Source organism: Loxodonta africana, chromosome 12 (assembly GCF_030014295.1).
Source record: "Loxodonta africana isolate mLoxAfr1 chromosome 12, mLoxAfr1.hap2, whole genome shotgun sequence".
Classification (NCBI taxonomy): domain Eukaryota; kingdom Metazoa; phylum Chordata; class Mammalia; order Proboscidea; family Elephantidae; genus Loxodonta; species Loxodonta africana.
This window is the reverse complement of record NC_087353.1, coordinates 42,400,567-42,416,300: the sequence shown is the minus strand read 5'-3', so window position 1 is coordinate 42,416,300 and position 15,734 is coordinate 42,400,567. Positions and strand designations below refer to the sequence as shown.

The following is a 15,734-nucleotide window of genomic DNA, read 5'->3' as shown; positions in this document are numbered from 1 at the left end:
TGGGATTATCAGTGGCTTTATGGAAATACGGTAGAACTCCTCATTTAAAATAAAACGAGTCTAGGGGATAAAGGAATCCAAAGCTGTCCTAGGAAATCCTAGGTACCTCTGGTGGGGCAGTTCTACTCTGTCCTATAGTGTTGCCATCAGTCAGAATTGACTCAATGGCAACAGGTTTTTTTTTTTTTTTTTCTGGTGACCAGGGTAAGAATATGGACCGATGGCATTTTTCCTAAGTACAAACCAAAAACAGAAGTTCTCTGGATTTCTTTGTGTTACAAGGCTCCCTTCTTATCATTCCTGCTCACTCCTGCCATCTGAGTTCGTACATGGAGCCAAGATCACTCTGGGGTGTTATTCTGCCTTTTCTGTGAAGTACAAGGAGGAGCAGGCTGGAAACTCTTGCACAAGTCTCATTATGGAAAATTTTCACTTCTTTTCTTATATGAAACAATGGCTGTTTTTTGGTAATGTGGCTGATTTTTTAATTTAAAATAGTGGGAAAAAACATCACTAAGAGACAATAACACTGGCTATTTTAATATTTTTTATTAAGGGCTATAAAAATATGTAGGAAGATAAATAAATGTGATGCAATGGTCTATGTCCTAATATGAAGAACTTTCTTTCACTGTATTGTTTCCCTTCACAATGGCCTTCAAATCACAGGAGGCAGTGATTCCATGCCATTTCCTCTTCTTTTATTACATGCCGCAGGATTTCTGAATCAGTCTTCTCATTTATAAATCAAATTCATTTTCAATCCATTGTTTAGAGGGAGCGTATTTTTTTCAGTTCCACAAAGAGGACTTTTTTGTTCACTGTGGGGGGAAAAAAAAGACCTGTAACAAAACTATAAAGTATCATCACCATTTTTACTAAAAATGTGTATCCAATCATGTACCCTCTCCTTTTTTTTACTTTACTATTCCCTCAACATGAAGACGGAGCTGATTTACCACCTCAGTTCTCAGTCCAAGAGGCTGGAGAAGACTAGGGAAAGGCCCCCTGGTGTCCCACGAGGTCACACTGCAACCAATGTGAAATATTCAAATTAAAAAAGAAATTAGGGGCAAAAAGGGGGAAACAATCAATGTGTTCACCCAGTTAAAGTCCACTCTGGTAGGAAGTAAGCAAGGAAAGATGGGAGCTGGACTCTAGGAAAAGAGCAGGCAAGAACCAAACAGATCATGGAAGAACGCCAGCCTGGCTGACGGAGTAAGGACACCTGCATCCTGCACTTTTCCGGAGACGGTTTCATACGCTCAACTATGCATTTTTCAGTTTTGTAATTGAAGTAATATAATAACCAAAATCTCGTTATTGTAGATAGCACTACAGAGGACAATTCTCTGAAACAAAACCAGAACAAAGTGCTATCTGCCTAGATGAAAGATTGGACGCTGGATTCTATGGAGTAATATTTTCACAGTTCCTATAATACTAATGCCCTTATAACACTCCATAAATTCCCTACATCTCTGTCACACGCACCAACTCCCCTTTGCCAAAAAAGCAAACAGTACACCCAAGAAGACCCAAGAGCTCAAAGGACTATAACATACCATTCCTCGCTTGTCCCTATCACACACAGATTTTGCTTTTTTTTTCCTTCTTTTTCTGCAATCAATATGCATGGTCCGTATATGAGATTATCAAACTGTCTAGGATTAAGAAACAGCTAGGGAGTTTACTTAAAAGCCATTCCCAGTTCTCATCTCTACCCCTACCCTCTAATCCTGGCTCAGCAGATCTACAGTGGAACTGAAGTCCACATTCTTTTAAAGCTCCTCAGATGATTCTGATAGGCAGCTGGATTTGAGAACCATTAAACAATCATCAGAATTGTATCTGTAATACTAACAAAAATAATTAAAATATATATATTACATTGTACATAAGGGATAATTTTTAAATACTTCAAATCATCTAAAGTATACGAAGGATTGAGTCTTCTGATTCCAAGTAGGGCTATAAACAAAGCATTATAAGATGGTAATGAAGCACCAAAATAATTTCCCCCTGTTAGTCTACCTAGAACTAAAAAATGGGTAAAGGGAACTTGTCTCACTGATAGCCAAATCAAGACACTATTTAAATGACCCTGACCAGGAGTGACAAGTTAAGCAAAATTATCCAGGAAAATTCTTTGATTCATTAATTCCCTTAATTCGAAGAATAAATACTTGAGTTTACAGAACTGTGCTCAGCAATGTATTTACAAAAGTATAAGAAGAGTTCCTGATTTAATACATCAGTACATCATCAGGTGCCTGTATGAATGTCCAGTAAGCCCTATACCTATTGTTGTCAAGTCCTTTGTGACTCATAGCAACCCTATAGAACAGAGTAGAACTGCCCCATAGGGTTCCCAAGCAGTAGATGGCAGATTCAAACTACTGACCTTTTGGATAGCAGCCACGGCTTGCCGTAGCTCTTAACCACTGTGCCATCATGGCTCCAAAAGCCCTGTAAAACCCAACCAAGCCCACTGTCGTCAAGTCATTTCTGACTCATAGCGACCCTATAGGACAGAGTAGAACTGCCCCATAGGATTGCCAAGAAGCTGCTGGTGGATCCCAACTGCAAAACTTTTGGTTAGCAGCTGAGTTCTTAGTAAGCCCTGTAAAATATATATATATACACACACAGACATATAAAGCCCACCGCTGTCGAGTCAATTCTGACTCATAGCGAGCCTATAGGACAGAATAGAACGGCCCCATAGGGTTTCCAAGGAGTGACTGGTGGATTCAAACTGCCAACCTTCTGGTTAGCAGCCAAACCAAATGCTTAAACCACCACGCCACCAGGGCTCCAATAAAAGTCCTATAAAAACAAAAAAAACAAACCTGTTGCCATCAAGTCAATTCTGACTCATTGTGACCCCAGACAGGACACAGAACTGTCCCATACAGTTTCCAAGGAGCTCCTGGTGGATTAGAACTGCTGACCTTTTGGTTAGCAGCCATAGCTCTCAACCTATGCCACCAGGGTTTCCTATGGGAACCTAAAAATCAAAGGGGACTGGAATGGTGAGGGAAGGCCTGGGGTAAGCAAGGGGCGAGGGAATAAAGCTTGGCCCCTGAAGAATGATGAACTAAGCCAGGGGCAGGTACCGGTGTAGGGGAATGGTGGTAAGAGGTAGGAATGACAGTGGGGCTCCATGGCCTTGAACACTAGACTGACCCAGGGGAAGGTCCTGATTTTTCTAAGGAAAGTTTTATTTAGCTCCATGTAACAGAATACAGAGCTCAGGGACACAACTGGGTTCAAATGTTGGCTTTTATGTAGAATAACATGGGGGAGACACAACACTTCGATGGATGGAAGACTATTTTGGTTCTTTACTACCATCCTGTAATGCTTTGTTACAGTCCTCCCTGAAGCCTTAGGAGGATCAACCCTACTTATATATTACCTTTGAATGATCAGCTGTGAGTCCCTGGGAAAACGTCTTAAAACACTCTAGCCTCAGTTTCCTTCCCTGTGGGAGGGATAACACAGCTGGGTTGCCAGGTACACAGTGAGCACTCAATACACGTTAGATGAATTGAAATGACACATTGCTATCCACAATCATAAACACATTTTCTGTCAAAATATTTGCTGCTCAATTCAAAGAAGAATGAATCTGCCAAGTTCTTTCCCTACATCCAACCTAAATCTATTCTGCTTCAATAAATGTCTATATTGTCTTGTTTAATCATCCAAGGAATTAAAACTGACACGTTTTCACTCACTTTATAATACAGCTTTGTATACTGATAACTAGAAGAGCTCTGGGGGTGCAGTGGTTAAGTGCTCAGCTGCTAACTGAAAGGTCAGCAGTTCAAACCCACCTACCGCTCCATAGGGAGAAAGATGTGGCAGCCTGCTTCCATAAAGATTTACAGCCTTGGAAACCTGGGCAGTTCTACTCTGTCCTATAGGATAGCTAATAAGTCAGAATCAATTCAATGGCAATGGATCTGGTTTTGGTTTTTTGGCAGCCCCCAGGTTCCAAACAAGATCCATTCCCGAGCATATCTTTAAAAATTTGTAGGTAAGTTGGAACAGAGGCATACAATTCTTATTTAGCCTTACTTTAGGGCAATACATTGAAGCCTTTTCAATGATTCAAAAGGTACAGGTGCAGAAAGTGAGGGCGATTGTAATGAAGAATTTGTTACGAGGAGGGGTTGGTTCAATCGTTTCAAATCTAGGGCAAATTTACATGATATTAAAGGGCAAGTATGAGTTGTCCACAAGTCGGACGTCAGTAATTCAGGGACTGCCTGAATATTTAACAAAGTTTAATAAGCTTATTCCTGGGCCATTATCCTCCCTCTCTGGAAATTAGCATCTAGTTTTATATGAGGAAACTGTGTTTTGAAAGGGCAGACGGATGTGTAGCTGGTATGTGCCATAAAGTGTACTAGGAAATGCTCAAATCACTGGGAAACATTGTTTTCTTACCTGATTTCTTCATTAGGCAGGCTAAGAAAACATTACCCTCAAACTCGCCATTTACTCATTGTGGTTAAAAAAAAAAAAAAAAAAAGCTGGGAGATCTGCCAAGCTATTTGGTACCCTGGGCAATGGGGAAGGCCCCAAGGCAAACATCATGCTCACGCAAGCCCACAGGACATTCAGTCCGTGGGCAGGAAGCCGGGCAGTCTGCTATCTCAGAACATTCTTTTCTTCAGAAAAGATGAAGCTGTGCTGTCAAGGCACAGCCGGTTCCTTATCAGAAAAATTCTAATCATGTTTGAATGTGATATATGAATCTCTCCTGCACTTTCAATTTATGGTCAGAACTGTTTATGGCCGTATCCTTTCCCAATCTCAAGGCTTAAAATCAATCTTACAAATAAGTTCCTAAGACCTCCATACTAAGAATGGCAATATACTTGAAATATCATAGGAGGTTATTCAATCAATGTTTATTATGCATTTATAAAGTAAATGCTCCTAAAATCAACTCTAAAGGAGCTAAAATGGTAGAAAAACAATTACTTTACTGCAAAGTTCATTACTTTGAGTTTTCACCAGCTGATACAAAAAAATCAGGAGAAAAACACATCCATCCACTATCATACCTTCTCATTCTATTAGTTCTTCCACTAGATGAGGAATCATCCTGAAATTCAGATTCCTAATTTTCAGCTAGAAACCTAGAATTCTCTTTTTATTGTAACGAATGACTAGAAATTCTAATACCATCAAAACAGCAGAGAATTTTATTTCTGTTAAAGAATGGAACTCAAGTCATTTTAAGTCGACAACTGTGCTTCCTAGAGTCTTTTTTTAATGCCTTTGCTTGTTATACAGCCCTTATCTCCTTAAGCAGCAATTATAAAGGGGCTGTATAGGTGCAAGGGCACAGAGCTGAAATGGACTGCCCAGAATTCTAAAATAAAAAATTTGCTTGCTAGTTCATTATGCATAAATCTGCACATGAAATCCAAAAACACGTTGGGCTTTCACCAACAGCAATCAGCTGCTGTCTACGGGCAGTTCCCAAGGATCCAAAGAGACAACTCTTATTTGCACGTTAATGTTATGTAAATTTGCCCTCACTTTGAACCAGATTGAACCAACCCCTACTCACAAATTCTGCATCAGTGTCACCTTCACTGGCTGCACATGCAGCTTTTAAATTGTTGAAAAGGCTTCAAACCTTTTCTTGCACTAAAATCCTTTGCCATTGATTCTGACTCATAGGGACCCTACAGGACAGAGTGGCACCGCCCCATAGGATCCACCAAGGAGTAGCTGCTGGATCCAAACTGCTGACCTTCCAGATAGCAGCCAAACACTGAACCACTGCACCATCAATAAAGCTAAACAAGAACCCTATGCACCTGTCCCAACTTACCTACAAATTTGACTTAAAGACAGTTAGGAACAGATCTCGTTTGTAACACAGGGGCTGCCTGTATCTTGTTTGTGGCAGGAAATCTGGCCTTGGGAACCCTTGTCTCTTTTGGACAAATACTTCTCCCATCTCACAGAAAAAAGATGTGGCAGTCTGCTTCCATAAAGATTTACAGCTTTGGAAACCCTACAGAGCAGATGTCCAATAGAGTTGCTATGAATCATAATCAACTCAACAGCAATGGGTTTTGGTTCAGGTAGGGGATGATACAAAATGTGACATCAAATTTCCTACCTTCCTGCACTAAAATAGACACTACATCCCTTTCCTCCACTCGTCAGTCTGTCGTACTGTGGTGTTGCTGTGATGCTAGAAGCTATGCCACCAGTATTTCAAGTATCAGCAGGGTCACTCTTGGCAAGCAGTCTTCAGTGGAGCTTCCAACTAAGACAGACTAAGAAGAATAACTAGTGGTCTATTTCTGAAAAAATGGACCAGCGAAAACCTTATGAATAACAGCAGAACACTGTCTGATATACTGGCAGAAAATGAGCCCCTCAAGTTGGAAGGCACTCAAAATACAACTGGGGAAAAGCTACCTCCTCAAAGTAGAGTCGGCCTTAGAGACGTGGATGGAGTCAAGTTTTCGGGACCTTCATTTGCTTAAGTGGCACGACTCAGAATGAGAAGAAAGAGCTGCAAATATCCATTAATAATCAGAATGTGGAATGCATGAGGTATGAATCTAGGAAAATTGGAAATCACCAAAAATGAAATGGAACGCATAAACATCGATATCCTAGGCATTAATGAACTGGTATTGGCCATTTTGAATCGGACAATCACATGGTCCACTATGCCGGGAATGGCAAATTGAAGAGGAACGGTGTTGCATCCATCATCGAAAAAGGACATTTCGAGAGTTACCCTGAAGTACAACACTGTCAGATAGAATAATATCCACACATCTACAAGAAAGACCAGTTAACATGACTATTATTCAAATCCACCTACCACTAATGCCAACGATGAAGAAATTGAAGATTTTTACCAACTTCTGCAGTCTGAATTGATCAAACATGTAATCAAGATGCACTGAAAATTACTGGTGATTAGAATGCAAAAGTTGGAAACAAGAAGGATCAGCAGTTGGAAAATATGGCCTTGGTGACAGAAACAATGCCAAAGAGCACATGGTAGAATTTGCAAGACAAACAACTTATTCATTGCAAATCCCTTTTTTCAATAACAGAAATGGCAACCATACACAGCGACCTTGCCAGTTGGAATACGCAGAAATCAAATTGACTACATCTGTGGAAAGAGACGATGGAGAAGCTCAATATCATCAGCCAGAACAAGGCCAGGGGCTGGATGCAGAACAGACCACAACTGCTCATGTGCAACTTTAAGTTGAAGCTGAAGAAAATTAAAACAAGTACACGAGAGCCAAAGTACAACCTTTAATACATCCCACCACAATCTGGAGACCATTTCAAGAATAGGTTGAACGCACTGAACACTAATGACCAAGGACCGGATGAATTGTGGAATGACATCAAGGACATCATACATGAAGAAGGAAAAAGGTCATTAAAAACACAAGTAAGAAAGACCAAAACAGATGTCTGAAGAGACTCTAAAACTTGCTCTTGAATGCAGAGTAGCTAAAGTGAATGGAAGAAATGATGAAGTAGAACAGCTGAACAGATTTTAAAGGGTGGCTCAAGATGAAGTAAAATATTATGATGAAATGTGCAAAGACCTGGAATTAGAAAACCAAAAAGAAAGACTACACTCAGCATTTTTCTCAAGCTGAAAGAACTGAACAAAAAATTAAAGCCTTGAGTTGCAATACTGAACGATTCTGCAGGCAAAATATTGAATGATGCAGGAAGCAGAAAAGAAGATGGAAAGAATAAAAAGTCACTGTACCAAAAAGAACTGGCTGACACTCTACCATTTCAGGAGGTAGCACATGATCAAGAACCGATGGTATCAAAGGAAAAAATCAAAGCTACACTGAAGGCACTGGCAAAACACAAGATTCAAGGAATGGACAGAATACCAGTTGAGACGTTTCCACAAATGGATCCAATGCTGGAAGGGCTTATTTGTCTATGCTAAGAAATCTGGAGACAGCTACCTGGCCAAGCGACGGGAGAAGATCCATATTTGTGCCCACTCCAAAAAAAGGTGACTCAACAGAATGTGGAAACTATTGAATATATCATTAATATCACAAACAAGTAAAATTCTGCTGAAGATAATTCAAAAATCGTTACAGCACTACATTGACAGGGAACTGCCAGAAATTCAAGCCGGATTCAGAAAAGGACGTGGAACAAGGGATATCATGGCTAATGTCAAATGGGTCTTGGCTGAAAGCAGAGAATACCAGAAAAATGTTTATCTGTGTTTTATTGGCTATGCATTTGACTGCACGAATCATAACAAATTATGGATAATATTGAGAAGACTGGGAATTACAGAACACTTAATTGTGCTCATGAGGAACCTGTACATAAATCAAGAGGCAGTCGTTCAAACAGAACAAGGGGATACTGCATGGTTTAAAATCAGGAAAGGTGTGCATCAGGGTTGTATCCTTTCACCGTATTTATTCAATCTGTATGCTGATCAAATAATCTAAGGATGTGGAGTATATGAGGAATGGGGGTCAAGACTGGAGGAAGACTCATTAACAATCTATTTTATGCAGACAGCACAACCTTGCTTGCTGAAAGCAAAGAAGACTTGAAGCACTTAAATGATGAAGATCAAAGACCACAGCCTTCAGTATGGGTTGTACCCCAACATAAAGAAAACAAAATCCTCACAACTGGACCAATAAGCAACATCATGACAAACAGGGAAAAGACTGAAGTTGTCAAGGAATTCATTTTCCTTGACTCCACAATCAACACCCATGGAAGCAGCAGTCAAGAAATCAAAAGATATATTGCATTGGGCAAAATCTGCTGCAAAGGGCCTCTTGAAAGTGTTAAAAAGCGAAGATGTCACTTTGAGGATTAAGGTGCACCTGACCCAAGTCATGGTATTTTCAACTGCCTTTTTTCACATGTATGCAAAAGCTGGACAACGAATAAGGAAAACCAAAGAAGACCTGATGCCTTTGAATGATGGTGTTTGTTAAGAACACTGAATATACCATGGAATGCCAGAAGAACCAACAAATCTGTCTTACAAGAAATACAGCCAGCATGTTCCTTAGAAGGGAGGATGGCGAGACTTCATCTCATATACTTTGGCCAGGTTATCAGGAGGGACCAGTCCCTGGTGAAGGACATCATGCTTGGCAGAGTGGAGGGTCAGTAAAAAAGAGGAAGACCTCAGCGAGACAGACTGACACAATGGCTGCAATGTAACAATTGTGAGGATGGTGCAGGACCAGGCAGTGTTTCATTCTGTTGTACAGAGAGTCACTATGAGTCAAAACCAACTCAATGGCACTTAACAACAACAACAACATATCCTTTTAGCTCAAATCGGGACCCAAGAACTTGTCACTAATCACAGGACACCATACCCTGCCCTTCTCAAGACACTTTTGTCTTTCTGTTTCCAGAATGCTGTCACCTATTCTGTTTACACGGCTGGTTTCTCACCTTTAGGTCTTTGGTTAACTATCCTCTTCTAGAAAAGACTCTCCCTGGCCCATCAGGTCTAAAGTGAGTCCTCCAACATTTCCCCCCAACTTTAGCCTACATCTCAACACCCTGACAGTTTCTCTCACAGCACTTATTATAATTTCTCATATTTTTTTCTCTCTCCCAAATCAGAATGTAAATGCCAAGAGCACACAGACTGAGTCTGTCTTGTTTCCGGCATATCCCACCACCTGGGATACTAACCAGTACCATGTAAACATTCAATACGTATTTGCTGAATGAACGCTATAGTATCAAAGGGGCTGCAAAACTACTAGGGATGTTCAGCATCAGTCTGGAAATAGGACAACAGGCCCTGAAAGCATCTGCACCTATTGTGGAGTAATTCTTCTGAATCTTACCAACGGGATCATAACGCAAAAGAGTCAGTTTCTCCCGTAGTCGGCCTCTCTTGGTGTTGAAGGTATAACCTGTTCCAGCTTGGCTCAACATTTTCACCAGAATGGTTCTAAGATTAGAAAGCAAACTATTACAAGCTCAGGAAATAGACTAAGATCAATCGCAGGGGAAATGGCACATTTTGAGAATCCTGTATTGCAGTATTAATTGTAGGACATTACTTGGTCCTCAGAAGGTTCTAAGACAGCTTACATTTTCCATAAAGCACAATTTCAATGGTTTTGGATACCCAAGTTTGTTCCATTGCACAGAATGACCTGGTAAAGACCTAAACAGAGCAACAAGCAAGCCATCCTGCAGTACTGACTCAGACATCCACCTCTCAGAAAAGTCCGGAGGGGGGAAATACAAAAATACTGGTAACCCCAGATGGCCAGTCAGGAAATCATAAAGACTGCTATCTTCAAAACAGCCCTCTTTTCCAGAGTATGAATAATAAAGAACCCAGGGATTAAAACTTTTTAGATGACTAATGTGCCAGACATTACTCTCTTCATATTTCATTTAAGACAAGTTATAGTCATGCACAGTAAAAAAAAAATCATGTTTGCCTCATTGGACACTTATCTATTAACATTTTGTACTGTTTGTTACTTTTTCACGTGTCTTATCTCCTCATCTAGACCATGTTACTTCATTTCTCATCTAATTCCAAGAAGAATTTGAAGCATCTAGAACTATATTACACATCTTTGCATGCCTTTCAATGTCCAGCGGAGTGCCTCATATGTGAAGCATACAGTATTTGTTGTTTAAATAAGATAGTCAATAATCACTCATCCCACAAAGATTCAATAAATATCTATTACATGTTTACTCTGTGGAAAGTGGAGCCCTGATGGCACAGCGGTTAAGCGTTCAGCTGCTAACCGTCTAAGGCCAACAGTTAGAATCTTCCAGCCACTCCTTTGGAAACGATATGGGGCAGTTCTACTCTGTCCTATAGGGTCGCTGTGAGTCAGAAACAACTCAACAGCAACGGGTTTGGTTTTTGGCTTCTGTGGAAAGCAATGTGGGAAGTCTGTGCCCTCTAGGACCTAACAGTATAGCATGGAAGGTGAATATGTACACAAGGTCTATAAGGCAGACATATATTACAAATGTCACAAGAAGGGTGCAAAGAGCATGAGAGGCAGGGAACCTCGACAAAAACATGGGAGACTTCTACAGAACCTGAAGAGGTGGTGGATTTTAACATACATAGCCAAACTGTGGGAAAAGCTATGTGAATCAGTAACAAATATTGGGGGAAAACACTAACATGTATGTTTTTCATTCACTTTAATCTTTAAAAAGCCTAGTTTAAATGATTTTTGATACGTCTTGGGTTGTAAGCAAAGGCTGTTTTAGAATTTTCCTATTTTTAACACACAAAACCTTACTTCACTTCTTGTCTACAAAATGTATTTTGAGATACCAGTTTGGTATTTACAGTCACTCTGGTACAGCACAGAATCTTTAATCTCTGCTATTTTTAGAATGCTTATACCATGAATGCAAAGAATTAAAAAACTAATTTAAAAAGGCTCTATGGTTCAATCAAATCTGCTGGATCCCTGTAGTGCGCTACAGACAAACGGCCCCTGGTCCTCAATTTGAGGAAACAGAAATATGGTCATAGTATAAATAGAGCATGGGGTAAGCAGATGGTTAGTTTAGGAACACGACAGTGAGCTCATAACTACTGGGATTAGATAACACACCAAGAGCTCCTTTTCAACGTTTGAGCTGTCTGTATTTCAATGTTCACTGAAGTAGGCCTGCTGGACGGGGGGAATATCTTCTGAAAGAGTTCATAAGGCCAAAATAATTCATCAAGTAATCTTCAAAGCAACTTGTAGAAAATTGAGGCCAAATGCTCAGTTTAATACAAGAATGTATTCGTAGTGGTTGAATGAATAAATCTAACATAAACATGAAAAGTTTAAAAGAGAAAAACCTTTACTTACTTTGACTTGCTCTTGGCAACTTTTTGCAGAGATGAAAGGTTGGAAGAGAAAATAAAAATATTAATTCATTATCTTTCTTATGCAAAATTCATATAAATGTCTGTCATAAACAAAAACATTTAACTCATGAAGTATGCCATGAATTGTCACTCGAGAAACTTTTCCCTAGGTATTTTTATAATGAGATTAGATGTCTAAGCACCTTGAAGAAAGACCTGGCAATCTGCTTCCGAAAAGTCACAGCCTTGAGGACCCGATGGAGCAGTTCTACTCTGCATGCTTGGGAATCACTCAACCTCAATTAACAACAAGTGGTCGTGTTAGCATTTTATCAAAGGGAGATAAAAAGATTGGTCAGACCAACACAACTCTGAATGCAATGCTTTGCACAATCTCATTTCGGTTGGCTTGGCTACCTTTTACCTTTTTCTAAAGATAGATTCCATTTTCACCCTCTTTTAAGGTCCAAATATTTGCCCTGAAACGAGGCTGACAAGTTAACCTTTGCACACTGTAACAGTCATCACATCATGTGGAGAGGAGAAACTAAATCTAACCAGGAAGTCAGCCTGATGCGGGACAGAGCACTGACTGGGAGCCAGAAGACTTCCTCCGCTGCCCTCCTCAGGAACAGTTTCCTTATCTTCAGAGCAGTAAACCGGTAGACTACAAATTCTAAAGTCCTCCCCAGTTCGAAGGTGCATTGATTCTACTGACAAATCCCTACGGAGGGCAGGAGGAAGGCACCCCACGCGTCCTGACCAGAAGCGACCCAACATCCCTGCGAACCGCAACGGAGTCCACACTCCAGAACTAGCCCGCAGACCCGAAGACCGCACTCGCCCCCGACAGAAGGGCACCGCGGGGCATGCTGGGCGCTGTAGTCCTGAAGGCCTGGGAAGTCCGCAGCGGCAGCTCTCCGGCCGGTTCAGCCAGCTTGCCCCTGCATCATCCCGGGGCCTGCCTGTCACGACCTCCTGCCCTCGCCGCCGCTACCTCTGGCCCACTTACAACAGATCGCACTTAGGAACATGGCGACAACAGTGGCGCAGTCCCGGTAACCTGCCCAAGGTCCCCCAACAAACAACTGCTTCCGGGGCACAGGCCCGTTCTCAAAGACAACTCCGGAAGTTATCATAAGACACACCTCCTCCTAGTATAAGCTCGGCCCCAAAACCACAAAGCCTGTACCTCTTGTGACCTAGCGGGAGCTGTTATCAGACGCTTCTTTAAATAGTCGTAACTATTTTTTTTTACCCTGGTGGCGCAGTGGTTAAGAGTTAGTGCCGCTAACCAAAAGTTTGGTGGTTTGAATCCCCAGGGAACTCCTTAGAAACTATGGGGCAGCTCTACTCTGTCCTATAGGGTTGCTGTGCTTTGGAATGATTCCATGGCAACCAGTACCTACTTTAGAGCTACAGGCACTGTGTTGTACTTTAGCTGCTCCAGGCTGTCAGGTCTCCACAGATTTCCTTAAAATGTTCCCTGCTTTTGGAAAGCCCCGCCCCAACCCCAACCCCTGCTAAAGGATTACTCTCAGTCCTTTCAGAGTTAGGAAACCCTCCTGAGTCCCCAATCCCTCAATCAACTATTAGCTCTCTGTGACAGCAGGACCCTGTGAGTCTTGATAACTGCTGCATCCCAAGTACCTAGCACAGTGCCTGGCAATAGGGGCAGAACTAATGTTTATTGAATAAAAAAATGAAATTTGTTAAGTATACTCCCAAAGAGTACTGTGATTGGGAGCACTCACATAATTTGCCTAATATCACACAACTAGTAAGTAGTAAAGTCAGAATTTGAACCCAGATCTGTTTGGTTCCAAGGACTGCCTTTCCCACTAGACACTGGGACCCACCACTTTGCTGTCACAACTAATTCCTCAGGTCTCTGCAAAGAGCCTGGTCTCCTCCAACGCCAGAGACATCATTGCTAACTTCATTTCCCAACCAATAATCAGGACTTTGGGATTTTTTTTTCTAATATGTGATTTTATATATAAAAGTCTTACAAATAGGTGAAATAAAATTTAATCTCATGGATTATCTTCACTGAAAATGTTTAAATTATTTAAAAGAGAAAATTCAGCTCTCTAGTGCAACACAAAATTTTAAAAGTAAGACTGTCCTTGCCATTAGTAACTTTAATAGGTTCCCCCGCTTCTAATAGTTTTTTATACTCACTATTGATACACCCTTCCCCCTTCTCCACAGCCCCGACTCCAACAACCCAGCACCCTGTAGGTGCCCTAATGCTTCTTACCTTGTGCAGTGTAGGAAGAGCTTCAGGTATCCGTGAAGGTACGGGTTTCTTATCTGGGAAATTCATTTAGAGGGTTTATAAGAAAAGAACACTGTACTGGAAGCCAAGTAATATGAATTCTAGTCTTTATTCTGTCCCTTGGAAAGTCACTTCAATCCTTCAGGTATCAGTCACCATGTCTGTAAAATGTGGGAATTAGATCAATGGTTCTTATCCCTGACTGGTGCGTCAGTCATTTGTGATCTTTTAAAAGATTCAGATTCTAGGTTAAGGCTCAGGGTCTGTACAGTTTCGTTTTTGTTGTTGTTGTTCTTTTTCTATAAAGAAAATTTTCAAACATCAGGAAGTTGAAAGGATAGTACAATAAGCAAACTATATATCCAGTTCTACTAAAGTTAACATTCTGCCATATTTGTTTCATATATGTATATTGATAATATCTATATTTTTATATAGCAGGTTTTTTTTTTGCTGAGTCCTGTGAAAATAAATTGCAGACATGACCCTTCACTACTAAATACTTCAGCATCTAACTCTCAAGAATAAGATAATCATAACCAGAATACTATTTTCATTCCTAAGAAAATTAATGATAGCTTCCTAATAACCCACTTGTGCCCTGGTAGCACAGTGGTTAAGAGCTCAGCTGCTGACCTAAAGGTCAGCAGTTTGAATCCACCAGCCACTCCTTGGGAACACTCTTTTTTTTTTTTTTAATAACCCACTGGAACCCTGGTGTTGCTGTGGTTAAGAGCTCACCTGCTAACCAAAATGTTAGCAGATCAACTCCACCAGCTGCTCCTTGGAAACCCTGTGGGGTAGTTCTACTCTGTTCTACAGGGTCACTATGAGTCCAAAATCGGCTTGATGGCAAAGGGTTTGGGTTTTGTTTTTTTTTTTTTAAGTAACCCACTACCGTCGAGTCTATTCCAACTCATAACAACCCTATAGGACAGAGTAGAACTGCCCCCATAGGGTTTGCAAGGCTATAAATCTTTACAGAAGCAGACTGCCACATCTACCTCCCATGGAGTGGCTGGTGGGTTCGAACCACCAACCTTTTGGTTAGCAGCCAAGCGCTTTAACAACTGCACCACTAGGGCTCTTTAGTTTCCTAATAACTAGTCTGTATTCAATTTGTCTTTTATAATAGGTTTCTTCAAAACAGTATTCAACCAAGATTTATGCATTAACTTTAGTTGTCATAAATCTTTAATCTCTTTCAAATCTAAAACAAAGCCTTGCATTTTCTTCCATGACATTAATTTTTGGTAGAGACTGGGCTAGTTTTCCTGTGATGTATCCCATATCTGGATTTGTCTGATTGTTTTCTTTTGGCATCATTTGTTTTATCCACTGTATTTCCTAAAATTTGGAAGCTACATCTAAAGACTCAAGAAGATTCCACTTAAAACATTTTTGACAAGAGGACATCATAGGTGATGATCTAAACTTCATATTGCAACAAATCAGGAGGCCAAGAATGTCAGGTTGTTCCACTAACAGTGCTAAGTTCATTGATCTCTAGATCTCTCCATTTTAAAGATACATTTTTTTTCTCTTTGCTATTTT

At 40.6% G+C, this 15,734-nt stretch overlaps 2 protein-coding genes across 3 annotated transcripts in view; one reads left to right on the top strand and one right to left on the bottom strand.

Annotated features, from left to right (window-relative positions):
- The window catches only part of RBKS (ribokinase), a 151,877-nt gene extending 138,959 nt beyond the window's left edge, over positions 1 to 12,918 (top strand). Inside the window, exon 8 of the mRNA XM_064295169.1 lies at positions 12,364 to 12,918. Within this exon, the coding sequence (XP_064151239.1) occupies positions 12,364 to 12,393 (30 nt within the window). The 3' untranslated portion in view covers positions 12,394 to 12,918. The remainder of the gene's footprint in view (positions 1 to 12,363) is intronic.
- MRPL33 (mitochondrial ribosomal protein L33) lies at positions 528 to 12,980 on the bottom strand. Of its 2 annotated transcripts, XM_064295172.1 has the most exons (5): positions 12,912 to 12,927; positions 12,103 to 12,196; positions 11,901 to 11,919; positions 9,894 to 10,000; positions 528 to 821 (listed from the first exon to the last, which is right to left on the bottom strand). In XM_064295172.1, exons 2-5 carry the CDS (start codon positions 12,176 to 12,178, stop codon positions 772 to 774), a joined length of 252 nt encoding a protein of 83 aa, XP_064151242.1. In that variant the 5' UTR covers positions 12,179 to 12,196; positions 12,912 to 12,927; the 3' UTR covers positions 528 to 771. The 2 variants fall into 2 exon arrangements, with proteins under 2 accessions (XP_064151242.1, XP_023406328.1); XM_023550560.2 differs by lacking the exon at positions 12,103 to 12,196 and having other exon boundaries at positions 12,912 to 12,980.
- Between the last annotated feature and the right edge of the window lie 2,754 nt (positions 12,981 to 15,734).

Excerpts from the sequence above, each read along its gene's own strand:
- MRPL33 (XM_064295172.1), bottom strand. The coding sequence starts at position 12,178 with ATGCAGAGTAGAACTGCTCCATCGGGTCCTCAAGGCTGTGACTTTTCG. Across the intron at positions 822-9,893 it reads TTTGCGTTATGATCCCGTTG|TGAACAAAAAAGTCCTCTTT; the intron begins GTAAGATTCAGA and ends TTCCCCCCACAG.